At 42.9% G+C, this 14864-nt stretch overlaps 1 protein-coding gene across 4 annotated transcripts in view; it reads left to right on the plus strand.

The window, feature by feature from the left end:
• Positions 1–1187: 1187 nt before the first annotated feature.
• The window catches only part of LOC132883447 (uncharacterized), a 39445-nt gene continuing 25768 nt past the window's right edge, over positions 1188–14864 (plus strand). For 2 of the 4 annotated variants that reach the window (XR_009654327.1, XM_060917102.1), the window contains exons 1-8: positions 1188–1283; positions 2005–2111; positions 3690–3774; positions 3881–4079; positions 4171–4239; positions 8725–9674; positions 9970–10742; positions 10872–11072. Coding sequence is in view for 3 of the 4 variants with exons in the window: in XM_060917102.1 (XP_060773085.1) it covers positions 1192–1283; positions 2005–2111; positions 3690–3774; positions 3881–4079; positions 4171–4239; positions 8725–9674; positions 9970–10742; positions 10872–11072 (2476 nt within the window). In the remaining variant the exon portion in view is untranslated. Of the gene's footprint in view, positions 1284–2004; positions 2112–3689; positions 3775–3880; positions 4080–4170; positions 4240–8724; positions 9675–9969; positions 10743–10871; positions 11073–11739; positions 12601–14864 lie in introns of those variants that run through there. The other 2 variants (XM_060917100.1, XM_060917101.1) reach the window with 2 other exon arrangements.

The raw sequence follows: 14864 nt of genomic DNA on the forward strand, positions 1-14864 counted from the left end.
GAACCCACGCAAGCACGAGGAGAACACGCTCCTCGCATTCGAGGTTTCTTTCTCATGTCGTCTGAGGGAGTTTTTCCTTGCCACCATCGCCACAGACATGCTCATTGGGGATAGATTAGGGATGAAATTAGCTCATGTTAAAGTCATTGAAATTCTGTAAAGCTGTTTTGTGACAATGTCTATTGTTAAAAGTACTATAAAAATAAACTTGACTTGAACATGCAGACTCATTATAATTTTAACTTTGTGTATTGTATCAAACTGGGCGGCACGGTGGTGTAGTGATTAGCACTGTCGCCTAACAGCAAGAAGGTCCTGGGTTCGAGCCCAGCGGCTGGCGAGGGCCTTTCTGTGTGGAGTTGCATGTTCTCCCTGTGTCCGCGTGGGTTTCCTCCGGGTGCTCCGGTTTCCCCCACAGTCCAAAGACATGCAGGTTAAGCTAATTGGTGGCTCTAAATTGACCGTAGGTGTGAATGTGAGTGTGAATGGTTGTTTGTCTCTGTGTCAACCCTGCGATAACCTGACGACTTGTCCAAGGTGTACCCCGCCTCTCGCCCATAGTCAGCTGGGATAGGCTCCAGCTTGCCTATCCCAGGATAAGCGGCTACAGATAACGGATGGATCAAACTGATGATAACTGTTCAGTGATGATGATTGGAGTGCAAAATGTTATTAGAAATTGCAATAGTCCTAAAACGATCCAAGGAAGAACATCCACAGCCATCTTATAGAAAGACGAACAGAAGAAATATTTAGGCTCATAGGTGAATTTTTTCTTTCTAAGGGTGTATGGTATGGTGTGGTCTGTTTCTGAAGCGACAAGGCCCACACAGAGAATTTAAAGGGGTTATGCAAAGAAGAGGTATAAAATAATGAAATTGATTTACTTCACAGGGGCCTTCGAAATGCAATTCATGAAAAGACAAACTGACAGACATTTTGGTCTCCAAATTCTTTGGGGGTCTCTGAAAAAAAAATTCTAGACACAACTGAAGGAACAGGGTGTGATGCTACAAGGGGGGGGGGTGTTCCTCAAGGGTTCTTTGGGTTCTTCTAGATGCTAGCTGTCAAACTGTTCGTAATTTCAGAGTGCGCATGTGCGGCAAAGTCTTTACCGGAGCGAAGAGGTACTACTGGACCAGCACTAATGGCGGAGTACGCATGCGCAGTGGAGTCTTTACCGGAGCCCTAATGGCGGAGAACGTACGGTCGCCTTTCGACTATCGGGAGCCACCGACTCTTGACAGCGATGGAGACGGTGGCAAGCCTCCGCCACCACGGGGGTTAGTGAAAAAAAAATCCGTTTTCTGTCTCGGAAACGAGGCGTTAAGTTAATGTTACAGAATCGTGGCGTTCTGTCTTTAACCAGCCAAAGGGTTTCAATACAATTAGCTAGCATGCTATGCTAACTTGTTTGTTTCTGTTGTCCATATCACAGTAGCAGTGCGTATTAAATGGGAGTACAGATTTGTTTAAAAACCTGACTCGCGATTTTCAGACTGCAAGTCCTGATTTTGGCAGTCGAAATTGTTTAAAAGTCCCTGCATTGCATGTTATTGAGAAGCAAAAAAAAAAAACATAAAATGGGCTATTTTAGCAGGACCTGTAGCTATGCTAACTGGAGATGTGAATGGACAGTGTTTATATCCCAATCAGATGGTTTCATGGTGTTAATTACAACATAGCTTGCTTCTGCAAAAAGCACAGCCATCTCATTCTTATGTAGTGTATATATGTAAATTCTTTTTTTTTAGCTATCCCACATCGTCTTATTAAAACACCTTTTAATTAGTGTGTATTGCACAGTAATTGAGCTATGTGTTGTATGAGGCTGCAGAGTTGTGATCCTGACATGCTTTATGTCCTGTGTAAGATCTGTGTTGTCAATCACACATGCTTGCAGCACAAAATGTAGAAAACCTGACCGTGATCTATAGATCCTTGGCAGTGTAAGTGGTAATTGTGATAAATAGTGAAAATGTTCACTGGGTTGTCATCTTGTAGGCGAGTGTGTGGCCGAAAGAGAAAGGGCACTCCTGTTAAGGTGTGCGATCGGGCATATGTGACAGAAGATGAAGAAGAAAGTTTGTCTGAACACAGTTACAGTCCAGGTATGTGTATATACACACGCACAGACTTATCCAAAACTTAAGTTATTATTTCGAATAACTTTTGATGTGTATCTTTGATGTTCAAGGTATTGTGTTGGACTGAAGGTTGAAATCCTTGACGAGAAAAAGAAGAAAAAAATGTTAAATTTTCAGCAGTGGTGACCAAATAGGTTCAACAAGCAGAGAAAGAAAATAAACCCCATTTCTTGTTTTCATTTAGTATGCACTGTATGTTTCAGTATCATGCATTTCACAACCCTTGTGCATGCTTCTGGATCTGACCACCTGCTGCACTATTAGTTGGAAAATTTTATTTTTCCTTCTTTACAGTGTGATATGTATTTACCGTCAATGTTAAATATGTAAGGAATAAAACAGCTGTGGATGTTCTGTTGTAGGAAAATATAAATGACTGGGTTTATTACAATAATATTAAAAAAACCCTGCACATCCAGAAGCGCATTCCTCTTGTACCACATGGCAGTGATTTTACAAGTTGTAGTTTTTTATATATATATATATATATATATATATATATATATATATATATAAATGAAATGATTGATGGATGGATGGATGGATGGATATTAAAAGCGGCGCTCCAGATGAGTGTAAAATGTGTTTGTAAATAATCCCACATTATTTTTTAAAAAGTGAATTAAAAATAAGCGCTGGATGAAAACCCATCTATCTGATGGAAATAAAGATACAAATTTTGTTGTCCGGTGGTCAAGTGTTTGAGATGCATTGCCTTGCACTTACAATTGGGTTCCCTGTGGTGGTACACGTACGTCGTCGTATGGTTGCAAAAGCCATCAAAAATCAGGCTATGCATTACTATATTCTCTTAAGTATGGAGTGCCACTCTGAATGAACTACATGCTGTACCTTTGATCCATTTATAGTTAGGCTACCTTTCTAACATTGGAGAATGCCAACATTAAAAGGGAAACAAGTTAATTTATTTTATAACCACTTTTAACAGTCATATCCTCACCTTTTTTTTTTCTGTTGAACTTAATAAGGGAAAAAAAAAATAGATTTCCTGACCATCATAACTGTATCTGGACCTTCCCAAACTGTTGCCACGAAGTTTGACATGTTATTGTCTAGAATGTTTTTGGATGCTGCAGCATTAAAATTTCCCTTCAGCATAAAAATGCCTTTTTGCAGACAGACAATTCAGGCATGGTCTGCTAAGGTTGGTGCATACGAATGTGAGTGGTCTGTACAGAGACCCTACTTCAACCCCACTTAACTTAAGGTCACCTAATATCAGGGCCTTCTCTCAGTAACGCTCTTGTTCCTGAAAGGGCAAACCCTCACAGCTATATTACAAAACTGAATGGAAAGTCTTCCCAGAAGATCGGAGGGTATTATAACAGCTAAGGGGGTACCAAGTCCTTATTAATGCCCATGGTTTTGGAATTGAATGACAGCTAGCAGTTCTGTCTGAGCTACTGTTAGAGAAAATTACACCACCTGACCAGAATTGATTTTTTTTTTTTTTTTTTTTACTTACACTGGTGTATGAAGAGTACATAATGATGGCAACTATCTTGCTCCTTTGCCTTGCAGGTGAAGGGCAGTACCCAGATGAAGCAGAGGATCAGCTTCCCCCTCCCAGCAGTCCATACTATCTTGCTGATCCATCTCAGCTTTGGTAAGCTTTCTTTCTTGCAGCTCGTCCATTCAGATCAAACAGCTGAAACTGAGCTCAAGGCTATAAGTGAGCTGCTGTGTGTGGGCGTATATGATTACGTTCACAGTGTCTCGGAGCTAGGCGAAGAAGGCGCCGGTGGTGTTCGTGGCCCTGTGCTCTTTCCCCCTCTACCGCCTAACTGCAGGATCAGAGAAGTACATTGTGGGAGCCAGGTACGACTGGTCGTCATAGCGATCAGAGACATTGCCAAGGGCGAGGAAATCACGGTGGACTACAACTTGGCTGAGTGGGGAGAAAACGCGCTGGTAATCAAACTCTGTTATTTTTTTCAAGACGGAACTTTTTTAAAAAAAATTTATCATGTGTATATATAATTGATGTTTTACAACTTTGCAGGCTTTCCATCGCTCTGTATCACCACGTGGATTTGAATGCGCCTTCAATCCAGACAGCAGTATTAAGAAGGTGATGAGACATGCATGCATAATGTACATACAACTTATCAGTGTTGTAGTCGAATCACTAAACCTGGAGTCCGAGTCCAGTTTTGAGTCCCCAGTGTTCAAGCCCGAGTCAAGTCCAAGTCATTAAAGAAAATTTTGAGTTGAGTCCACTATTAATCTGAGGCTACATCCACACGACAACGGCAACAAGATTTTTTTTTTTTTTTAAATAGCGCGTCCACATGGGCAATGGATCAGTAAAATTTCAGGTACATATGGCAACGCAGCGCTTGCTGAAAACGATGCAATACATATGCCACACCACTACGTGCGCTGTAAGACGGTCCCATCGGAGACACCAGAACAATAAAAGAAGTAGACGCATGCGCATAAACCCCTTCTTCTGTAGCATTAGCCACATAAAGTTTTGATTATTAATCAGTAGCGTAAAACGAAAGACGCAGAAAGAGGAATGAATGGGGGTAGATGGAAGCCGGTACGCCAACATTCTGATATCCTCCAGAATTCTTTAATGGTCCGGAATAAATTGAATGCTACACGTTGATGGATTACTTTGTTCTTCTACGCCCTTTTTGAGGAATGTATTGTCGGACTTAAACCAACATCTGAAGAGGTGAGATCGCTCCTTTTTTTTTTTTGCCTATGTTTGCTGGCGGGATTGTTTTTGTTTTTGGAAAGCGCACGGGCGGTGCGTGGTTTGGTACTGCTTCCGCAGTGTTTGGACTAAAGACTCTGCCCTAAGGGCTATTCTCTCTCTCTCTCTCTCTCTCTCTCTCTCTCTCTCTCTCTCTCTCTCTCTCTCACTTTGCACCATTACACAATAAATATTCACAGTGAAAATATTTTGTAAGCGCGTTTCATGAACCAAGTTATAGGATTTGTTGACAACTCGCATCGAGTTTGTTACACTTCTACCCGGCGTGAAGCACTGACAGTCATGTGGTTGTGACGTCATCGTAAACAAATCCGTTCTACTCATCCAGACAACTTTGCAACGGCGCCGTTGCCAGATTTTTTCACTTTGGAACCCGTTCTCAAAAGATTTCGTTTTGTGGCACCCAAAACGCCGGTGCCGTGTGGACGCCAGGCCGAAACGATAAACAATTTTATCAGATTCACCTGAATCCGCTGCCGTGTGGACAGGGCCTAAGTCGAGTCCGAGAACAAGACTCCAAGTGCACCATTTGACTGTGGCTGTTGCTGCCTTTATGTGAAACCGTCTCTGCTATTGTGTTGGATTAACATTACTGCTTAACTGCCCCATTTTAGTTAATAGGCTACAGATAAAAAGCTAGTTCATCGGTCAGCAAGCCCTGCTATCAACAGAGCAGTGAACATCACGTGTCACTGACTTCTCTGGGTGTGGTCTTTCCAGATGACGATTGAAGTTCAAGGTTGTCCCTGTCGTCTCCTCGATAGTTCTACATGTGAAACACATAGCAGTGCGTTTTTTCCCACTGCACGAGAAGTCTGTATAGACCCTTTTCAGTCATGTGACCTTCGTAAACACGACCACCATTTTGGACATGTAGTGGACTTCGGCTCGAATCGGTTTGAATGCGAGGAAGGCGACAAACGAAAAGCATAAAAGAAAAAGGAGCGAGATGCAGAAAACACCTTCACTATCCAGCGACGTAGGGCATTTACAGGGCGAGCAGAGGGAGAGGTATTTGCAAAAATTGAGGTTAGCAGGCTTAGAGAACAACGTTTACCTGCTTCCACCAGGATTGTTCACTGACGTACGGAAGTACACGAAGCCCTCGTCTTTACCTGACTTCGGCCCATATGATCTGTATACCTATGTCGTTAAAAACCCATCGCCATTCACATACATGCCAACGTCCGAGGTTCCGGAGTGCGCTCCGGCTTGCTCCCCCTCAAATTAAGCAGCGTGCTCCAGCTTGCTCCCCCTCAAATTAAGCAGCGTGCTCCAGCTTGCTCCCGGAGCGCTCCGCGTTGCTCCCCCTCAAATTAAGCAGTGCGCTCCGGCTTGCTCCCAGAGCGCGCCGCGTTGCTCCCCCTCAAATTAAGCAGCACGCTCCGGCTTGCTCCCGGAGCGCTCCGCGTTGCTCCCCTCAAATTAAGCAGCGAATGTTAACAGCAATGTAATGCCTTTTCTGGCTAATTTTATTCGTCTTACCTCCAACAAAGTGGTCACTACACAAGCGTTGGTATGCCAAGGGCTGCCAATCTTTCCTGTTTATGGCCGCTATCCATCTTCTCTGTCGGGATCCGATAAAATGATAAACCTTGCCTTGTTTGTTGATGGTTACTACATCCAGGTGCACAACAATATAGTGGCATGATGGAAGTCTTGCTGAAAGTAAAAACTTTCTTTGCTGCCGTTCCTCAATGTTGGCTGTGGTAAACTACTGGTAGTACATGTCCAAAATGGCGGCCGCGTTTGTCGTGACGTCACGTGAAAAGGGTCCATAAGCAAAACTAGGGGCTTCTCTCCAGGCATTTTAGTGCCATTAACGCAGTGGTTACGTTAGACTTTTTCATTGTCCGTCATTTTGACGGACAGGGTCGTAAAAATTCCGTCATTGTCCATTATTATCTGTCATTTTATTTTAACTTTTAAATGACAATGTATATAGGCTATAAATGCTATATATTTAATAACTTGTGTTTTCATGGACTCGTTTTCATTTAAAAATTAATTCACAGAACAATCTTGTATTATGTAATCATTTATTTATGATGCAAAAAGATGAACAGAGATTCTGACGTTCGGTCACTTGTGAACCCATTTTCCCTCCGCTAAAAACATTGCGGCTGTTGTGCCTTAACGGGCATATGAACAATGTTATTTTACAATGTAGCAAGACAATTGCAGTTAAAATATGAACAGTCCACTACAACGATTTAAGTGACAATCTAATTTGACCTGTTTGCGTGAGCTCAAACCTTCCTTCTGGCCCGCATGGATTTAAATTGGGAGCTCGCTTGTGCATAATCAAAGTCGTCAATGGAGACTGTTGCCGAGGCAATTGTCATTAAATTTTGCGTCTTTGCCTCGGACAGACGACTTCTCATTGACGTTTTAATTTTATTCTGAAGGCTGAACCCGCGCTCTGCTGCGACACTGGAGACTGGAATAACCAGCGCCACTTCAGCCAAAGTTCTGAAGTCGGGAAACATTTCTCCCAGGGAAGTGATCAGAAGCCGGCAAGAGCCTCTGAAAGTTGGATTTCCCAACCCTGCTAATACTCTCTTCATAGGGAGGAAATCCTGCAGCATGCGGTCTTTCTGCACCCCGTGGAGCCTGGAACCTGACACGGAAGGTCTTAAATAAAACGAAGTTATGTTTAAATGTTAGTTTGTCTACCCGTGCTCTCATTAAAATGATAGTTTAGCAGATATTCGAGCAGTGATGTTCCTAAGCTTGCTGGGGAAGAATACAATAAATCGACATTTGTTTCATTTTAAAAACAAGAAAAACAACTAGCCTAAATGAGCGCTATTGTACAGGCAGGGAAACGACAAACAACCCAATGCATCTCTTTTTTTAATAGCAAAAATGACGTGTCTTCTGCAGAGAAGGGAAACATTAATACATCTCACTGTGCTAGTGGTTAGAGAAGTCAGAGCGCGGTCAGGAGCGCGGTGGGGGGAACAGCCTTGCGCGGTGGTGACAATGTATACATGAGTAGCCTATGCACTGAACATCAAGACTGCCGCAACGTCGGCTCAGATTGAAAGTGACGGCAGTGAAGACTATGTATACTGTATGTAAGAAAACTCTGCCACAACTTGCCAATCATTTCAATTGTGTGTTTCATTATGTTTTATTATTGTTATTATTAGGCTATTATTGTTATTGGTAATGGTAACAGTAAACATCCGTCAAAATGACCGACAGCCTTCAGATTTTTCCGTCATAGCTAAAAAAAATCCGTCAATGACGGACAATTGTCGGTTAACGCGACCTATGCATTAACATTAGTTTGTTTCTGAACATGATGTATGAACAGGTGACTGTGCATTCTCTTGCACAAAATTAGTATAAAAATTAATGTAGATATAAATATCTTATGCCAAATTAGTATGGCATGTTACAAAAAATAAAAAGTCTGAGTCCTCGTCTCCAATTTACAAGTCTGAATGCAGTTAATGCATGAGTCCAAGTCATCAGTGCTCAAGTCCAAGTCAAGTCACGAGTCCTTAAAATTAGGGCACGAGTCGGACTCGAGTGCTACAAGCCTGCAACTCCTAACCATATAGCTATATAATTATGAAAGCCATTTTCCATACAAGATATAGTAAATTATTGAAATGTCAGGTTTTAGCCTTTGTGTCCACAAAAAAAATATATAAAACTCAGATTCATACGCATTTGTCTTCTTAACAACCCTAGATTTAATTAGAAGTTTTGCTCTTTCTCCATCAGTTTGTTCATGATTATTTATATATATTTATTAACTATAATATTGACATTGCTTTGTAGTAATTTTTCAACATTCTTGTGTGGTCGTCTTTGTAGGAAGAGGAGGCAGCTCCGTCTCTGCCTCTGTCTCTCACAGTTTCAGACTACCTCACTCCTTCATGGTCTCTCTCACCTTCATCCTCTCCACTCTCTCGCTCCGAGGCCAGTGATTCGGACCGAGAGGAAGATGAAGAGGAGGAGGAAGAGGAGGAAGAGGACGAGGAAGAAGAAGAGGACCTCGAAGAACTGAGGGGCCGCATGATGCGGAGGCGCAAGAAACGGAAAACGACAAATAATGCAACCAAAAAAAAGTCTCAATCCAGCCCTCTTTCCTTCCCTCCATCCTCCTCACCCTTCCAGACCCCTTTAGCCCCGCCTACCACAAACATAAACAATAACATAAACATAAACATTGGCCGCAGCGCAAGCAGGAAGCAACACTGTCCTCACTGTGGCCGTCATTTCCGCTCTCTCGCTCGGCATCTTGAAAAGCACCATGATCAGCAACCGGAAATCCGGAATGCCATGGAACTGTCACATGGCCCGAGATCCTCACACACACCATCCTCAGCACACACACATGGCTCACACACTTTCAGCTCACCACAGCCCTCTGCTTCCTCCTCTTCCTCCTCAGCCACCCCCAACCTGTTCTCTCGCGACTCATCCGGTTCCGGTTCAGCAGCCATGTCATTCTCTCTCTCCCTTTCTCCTTCTTCACGTCGGCCTTCCTCCAAAAAGAGCCCCGCCTCTCTCTCCTCCCCACCGAGAAAGAACACAGCTCCTCCAGCAGTAGTCGTGAAAAAGTCTGCCAGTCCTCCAGCCAAAAGAGGGCGACGGCCAAAGAAGGAGAAAGAAGAGAAGCAAAAGAAACAGGAGGAGATTGAAAGAGCAAAAGAGGAAGCTCCACCCACGCCGGGCCGAAACGACGAGGAGGTAGATGATGAGGAACTGGATCTGACTGAAATGAGGGACGATGACAGTGGAGAAGAGAAGAATGGTGGAAGGTATTTAGTTTGTGTTAAGACTTTGACTGTTTTGTAGAGACGAGCCACTGTTGCAGAAACACACATTATTGCAGTTTATTTTAATGACTTAGACTTGATCTAATGAAAATAACACTTGGGCCCCCAAATAAAAAAAAAAAACTTTTGTTGATCATTAGCTTTGTGGATACAGAAAATCATCTTTGTCTGTGGTCTTAACGTAATTTTTCAGCGACTTATCAAATTTGAAAAATATGAATCTTCTCCTTACTATCAATCTTCTTAATTCTTAATGAATTAACTTTCTCTCCCTCAGCTCTCACCGCTCCCATGTGTCTCCCCTCCTGTCCTCTCTCTCCACCCTGGTTTTGTATCTCCGACGTCAGCAGCACTCATCCTTCCTCTCCCTCTCGCGTTCAAGCAGCTCGGCAGAAGCCTGGCGCCTGCTATGCCACTCCAGCCTGGCGCTGCTCATTCTCTATAACCGTCACCGCGAGTGTGAGATGGCAAAACTGACCATAAATGACTACCGCAGCCGCATTACTCCTTCCCCTAACTCCAGCTCCCCTCTTGAAGTGTCTTTGTCCCCTTTTGAGCGTCAGGTTTTGTGCCACAGGCCCCGCGTGGGCGTTTTAGGAAAGCGCGGTCGGATTCAGCCACTAATCCTTCCACCTCATTCTGAATCCTGCCTCGATTTGCTTCTGAAAACTTCCACAGATGTAAATGTCGATCCCGAAAGCCCTTATGTGTTTTCTCGGCCGTTTCATTCTCCTGCCACCCCTCTACGTGGCACGGACCTCCTGCGTGGGTTAGCGCGTGCCAGTGGGGCTAAAAACCCTGCAGCACTGACATCACCACGCACCCGAAGGCAAGTCGCCATCCTCACCCAGCTCCTGCTGATGGACGAAGGAGAGAAGGAGAGGCTTGAGCACTTCCTTCACAGCGAGTATCACGTCACCCAGAGCTGCACCCGGATCGGACAGGACCCAGCGTTGATGGGCCGAGTGGGGCGTGTTGTGCTGTACGGGGAGAGAGATGGGGTGTTGTTCAGAGGGATGAGCCTCAAACACATCTGCCTCGAGCTGGATGGTGAGAGGGAACAGAAAATGTGCACTATCCAACCACAAAAATCACTTGGTGGGGGGGATCAGTTGTTCTACAGATTTAAAAAAAAAACATTTTTTAAATGCATTTTTTTTTCCTTGCTTTCTCTTTCAGTAATGTCTGGGAATTCAGCAGATTCTTTCTCGGAGGAATCTGATGGAGAAGGAGAGAAGAGTAATGAGAGAACAGAGGCAGGAAAGACAGCAGGAGTGAATGGCCGCGGACCTTCTAAAAACAGCGCTAGTCCCGTCCCCTCACCCACTACACCTTCCCCATCAGGTTCTCACAAGAGGCGGAGCTCACAAATAAAATCAGGTAAGAGTGGCTTGCAGTTATTTATTCCAAAGCGTCTGCAAGTGAATAAGTTTACTTAGAATTATTATACGCCATAATTATATTACTCAGAATTATGCTACCTGCTCGTTCTCATTTATTGAGAAACCTACTTATCTTTGTGTCTGATCCCTCATTCACACAAGCAACTGACGGGTATTTTGTGCCTCTTGTAGTTTGGCTTGTTTGTGTAGCGACTAAACTGAAAATTGGTTGTTTTGATTTGCATGTTACATGCCACTTTTGCTTTCCATACTGCACTCAGTGCATACATTCACCAAAGGCACCAATAATCTCTGCTACTTACTTGCATTGTTGCTTTCTTTGCGTAATATCTTGGTACATGTTTAATGAGAAAGTATATGACAGGGTACGATGAAACCAGTAAATGGAAATAAATTTTTGGTAGGAACTAAGGTTGAGAGTGGGGAACAAAAGAAACGTTGGACCCCACACACAACCTAGCATTGGTCCAAGGATTTGTTCAAGTCAGTCATTTGGATTTTGACTTGATTTGGATTAGAATTGCGAATGACAAAATGTTACATTAAGCTTGAAGCGAAGACTGTGATCTGAAAATTTTATTTCAGCTTTTCTACAGTATGTAAAGATAAGGTTTTAAAATGAACGTCCTGTGGCATTCGGACAGAACGTTTACCCCACGTTTCAGGCAAGCGCGGTGTGCTGAAGAGGCCGTGGTCCGAAGCTGAGCGGGTTGCCGTGGAAACGCACCTGAAGCGAAATATTGTGGAGTTGCGTGTTCCTGCGAAGGCAGACTGTGAGCGATGTTTGCAGCACTGCCCCCTACTGGTGAGCAACCAGCGTGACTGGAGAGCCATTAAATTCTACTGCCACAACCGGATTCAACTACTGAAGAAACAGGGACGCGGTGGAGCGGCTATCTGTTAGCTCAACACACAAAAGCACAAACATAAATACTGAGGAAGAGACTCTTACTTGCACATTCAGTCCTGGAATGATGGGTTGAATAAGTGACCACACACATTTTTGGATTGCTGTGCATCAGTGTTTCCATTGACAATACATACATACACACACACACACTTTATGCATTCTTGTACATTGTATGTCCGTTGACTACACACACACACAGATGGAGGCTCATATGCTCACTCTGGAATGTTGGACGAACTAAGTGACCACACACACACACACACTTTGTGTCATTTATACATTTCCACATTTTACCCCAAACACATACGCAAAGTGTTATCAATATAAACCTCTGAACTGACCTCTTATCCTCGTCCCTGACATGCATTGGGACTGAGGCTTGTGTGTGAAAGCACTGCATCATGCCCAGGCTCTCTCTCATCTGACAAAGCAGCTTGAAATACATCACACATGGACCACAACAAAGGATGTAATTATTCCTCTGTGAACTCTTTTGTCCCTTTTCTTTTATATGATGATGCTAATCCTGTTTGTCCAGTGGAGTCTCGCTGTTGAACCGATTGTGATAGACTTCTATATAAAGATCTGAAATTTCTATACCTGTCATTGGCAAGCAGTTATTTTGGGACCATATATGTTCCATGTCTACAATGCTAACATGGTTAGTTGTGATCATGAAGGTGGTTCTCAGTTCCAGTCCCATTGGAGGTGGCATACCACTACTGATATCCACTACCAAGTGATAACAGTATTTTGAAATCCGTAACAGCTATCCATAATGTTTAGTAATGGATTCTCAGTAAAACGCCAGCTCATTCAATACTTAAGTAGCAAACTATTCAGCCAGCAAGCTATATATTTTTAACTACTCGAAGATTGACCCTGCAGTGTAAAGCTAACCAGGGACTATATCGATGAAATAAAGTAATATGTAGAATAAAATGAGTCATAGTAGCCAACTAACAACCTAGCATGCTTTTGTTTTATGAAGTAATATATAATCTGGAGAATAAAATTAGTAAAAGCAGCTAGCTAGCAAAATAACCCCTCACTGTACCACTACTATATTTATTTGACATACTTTTTATTTCATAAAGAGGAAAAGCTACAAACTTGGTTATCTATTTTTAGCTAAGCCATTGATAACTAACCCATGATTAATGCTAGCCAGCTAACTATATTTAAGAACATGTATCACTTTAAGAGAGTTATCATAGCTAGCTAGCAACTTAGCAAGCTATTTATTTTAGCTATTCCAAGAACAACCCCTCAGTGTAATACTACCAAGGCAGTGTATTACTTTATCTCATCTCATCATCTCTAGCCGCTTTATCCAGTTCTACAGGGTCGCAGGCAAGCTGGATCCTATCTCAGCTGACTACGGGTGAAAGGTGGGGTACACCCTAGACAAGTCACCAGATCATCACAGGGCTGACACATAGACACAGACAACCATTCACACTCACATTCACACCTATGGTCAATTTAGAGTCACCAGTTAACCTAACCTGCATGTCTTTGGACTGTGGGGGAAACTGGAGCACCCGGAGGAAACCCACGCGGACACGGGGAGAACATGCAAACTCCACACAGAAAGGCCCTCGCCGGCCACGGGGCTTGAACCCGGACCTTCTTGCTGTGGTTAGCGCTGTCGCCTCACTACACCACCGTGCCGCCCGGATTACTTTATTTCAGTGATAAATACTTTTAGTATTTTAGGTACTCCAAGGATGGCCCTTTAGCATACTTTTTTTTCCCTTTTTTTTTAATTTGAAATATTTAATTTTATATACTGACAGTAGCTAACCACAGTGTTAGCTAGATTTCTATTTATTCTTAGCTATGCCTTGAACATCTATTCCATAAAGTGTAACACTAGCCAGCTAGCTATATATTAAATAACTTATTAGATTTATCTTTATTTCTTATAGTGATGTTAGCTGAATAAAAACTTTAGCAAGGTATTTGGTTTAGTTATTTTAAAAAAGCCTCAGTGTAGAGTTAACAACCCATCGTTTTATTCATTTTATAATATAAATAGCTTGCTAGCTTACTATTTTAGCTATTACAAAAGCATATCTAGCTTTTTATTTTTAAGAACTCCAGTTTAGCTAATTAAGAGGCTGTTTTAAGGCTATTTGTTAGCCAACCTAATAACAACCCCTCAGTGCAATACTAGCAAGACAATATACTATTTATTTTATGTTTAACTTGACATAAAACAAGCAAAGTATCTAATAAATATCTTGTTAGCTTGCTATTTAGCCACTGTTTTCGCTATACCCCTCAGTGTCCTGCTAATCAGCTCCTATATGCTCATCTCATCTCATTATCTCTAGCCGCTTTATCCTGTTCTACAGGGTCGCAGGCAAGCTGGAGCCTATCCCAGCTGACTATGGGCGAAAGGCGGGGTACACCCTGGACAAGTCGCCAGGTCATCACAGGGCTGACACATAGACACAGACAACCATTCACACTCACATTCACACCTACGGTCAATTTAGAGTCACCAGTTAACCTAACCTGCATGTCTTTGGACTGTGGGGGAAACTGGAGCACCCAGAGGAAACCCACGCGGACACGGGGAGAACATGCAAACTCCGCACAGAAAGGCCCTCGCCGGCCACGGGGCTCGAACCCGGACCTTCTTGCTGTGAGGCGACAGCGCTAACCACTACACCACCATGCCGCCCGCTCCTATATGCTATTTTACATATTTTATTTCATTAACCATAAAATTAGCAATTGGGCTGGCTACATTTAATAACACTGAATAACTTTTTCTTCCACTTCTTATTCTTCTAATTATTATCTAAAGTGATACCAAGTTAGCTAGGGATTTAATTTTAGGTCCTGCAA

This window comes from Neoarius graeffei, chromosome 3, assembly GCF_027579695.1.
Source record: "Neoarius graeffei isolate fNeoGra1 chromosome 3, fNeoGra1.pri, whole genome shotgun sequence".
In the NCBI taxonomy this organism is placed as follows: Eukaryota; Metazoa; Chordata; class Actinopteri; order Siluriformes; family Ariidae; genus Neoarius; species Neoarius graeffei.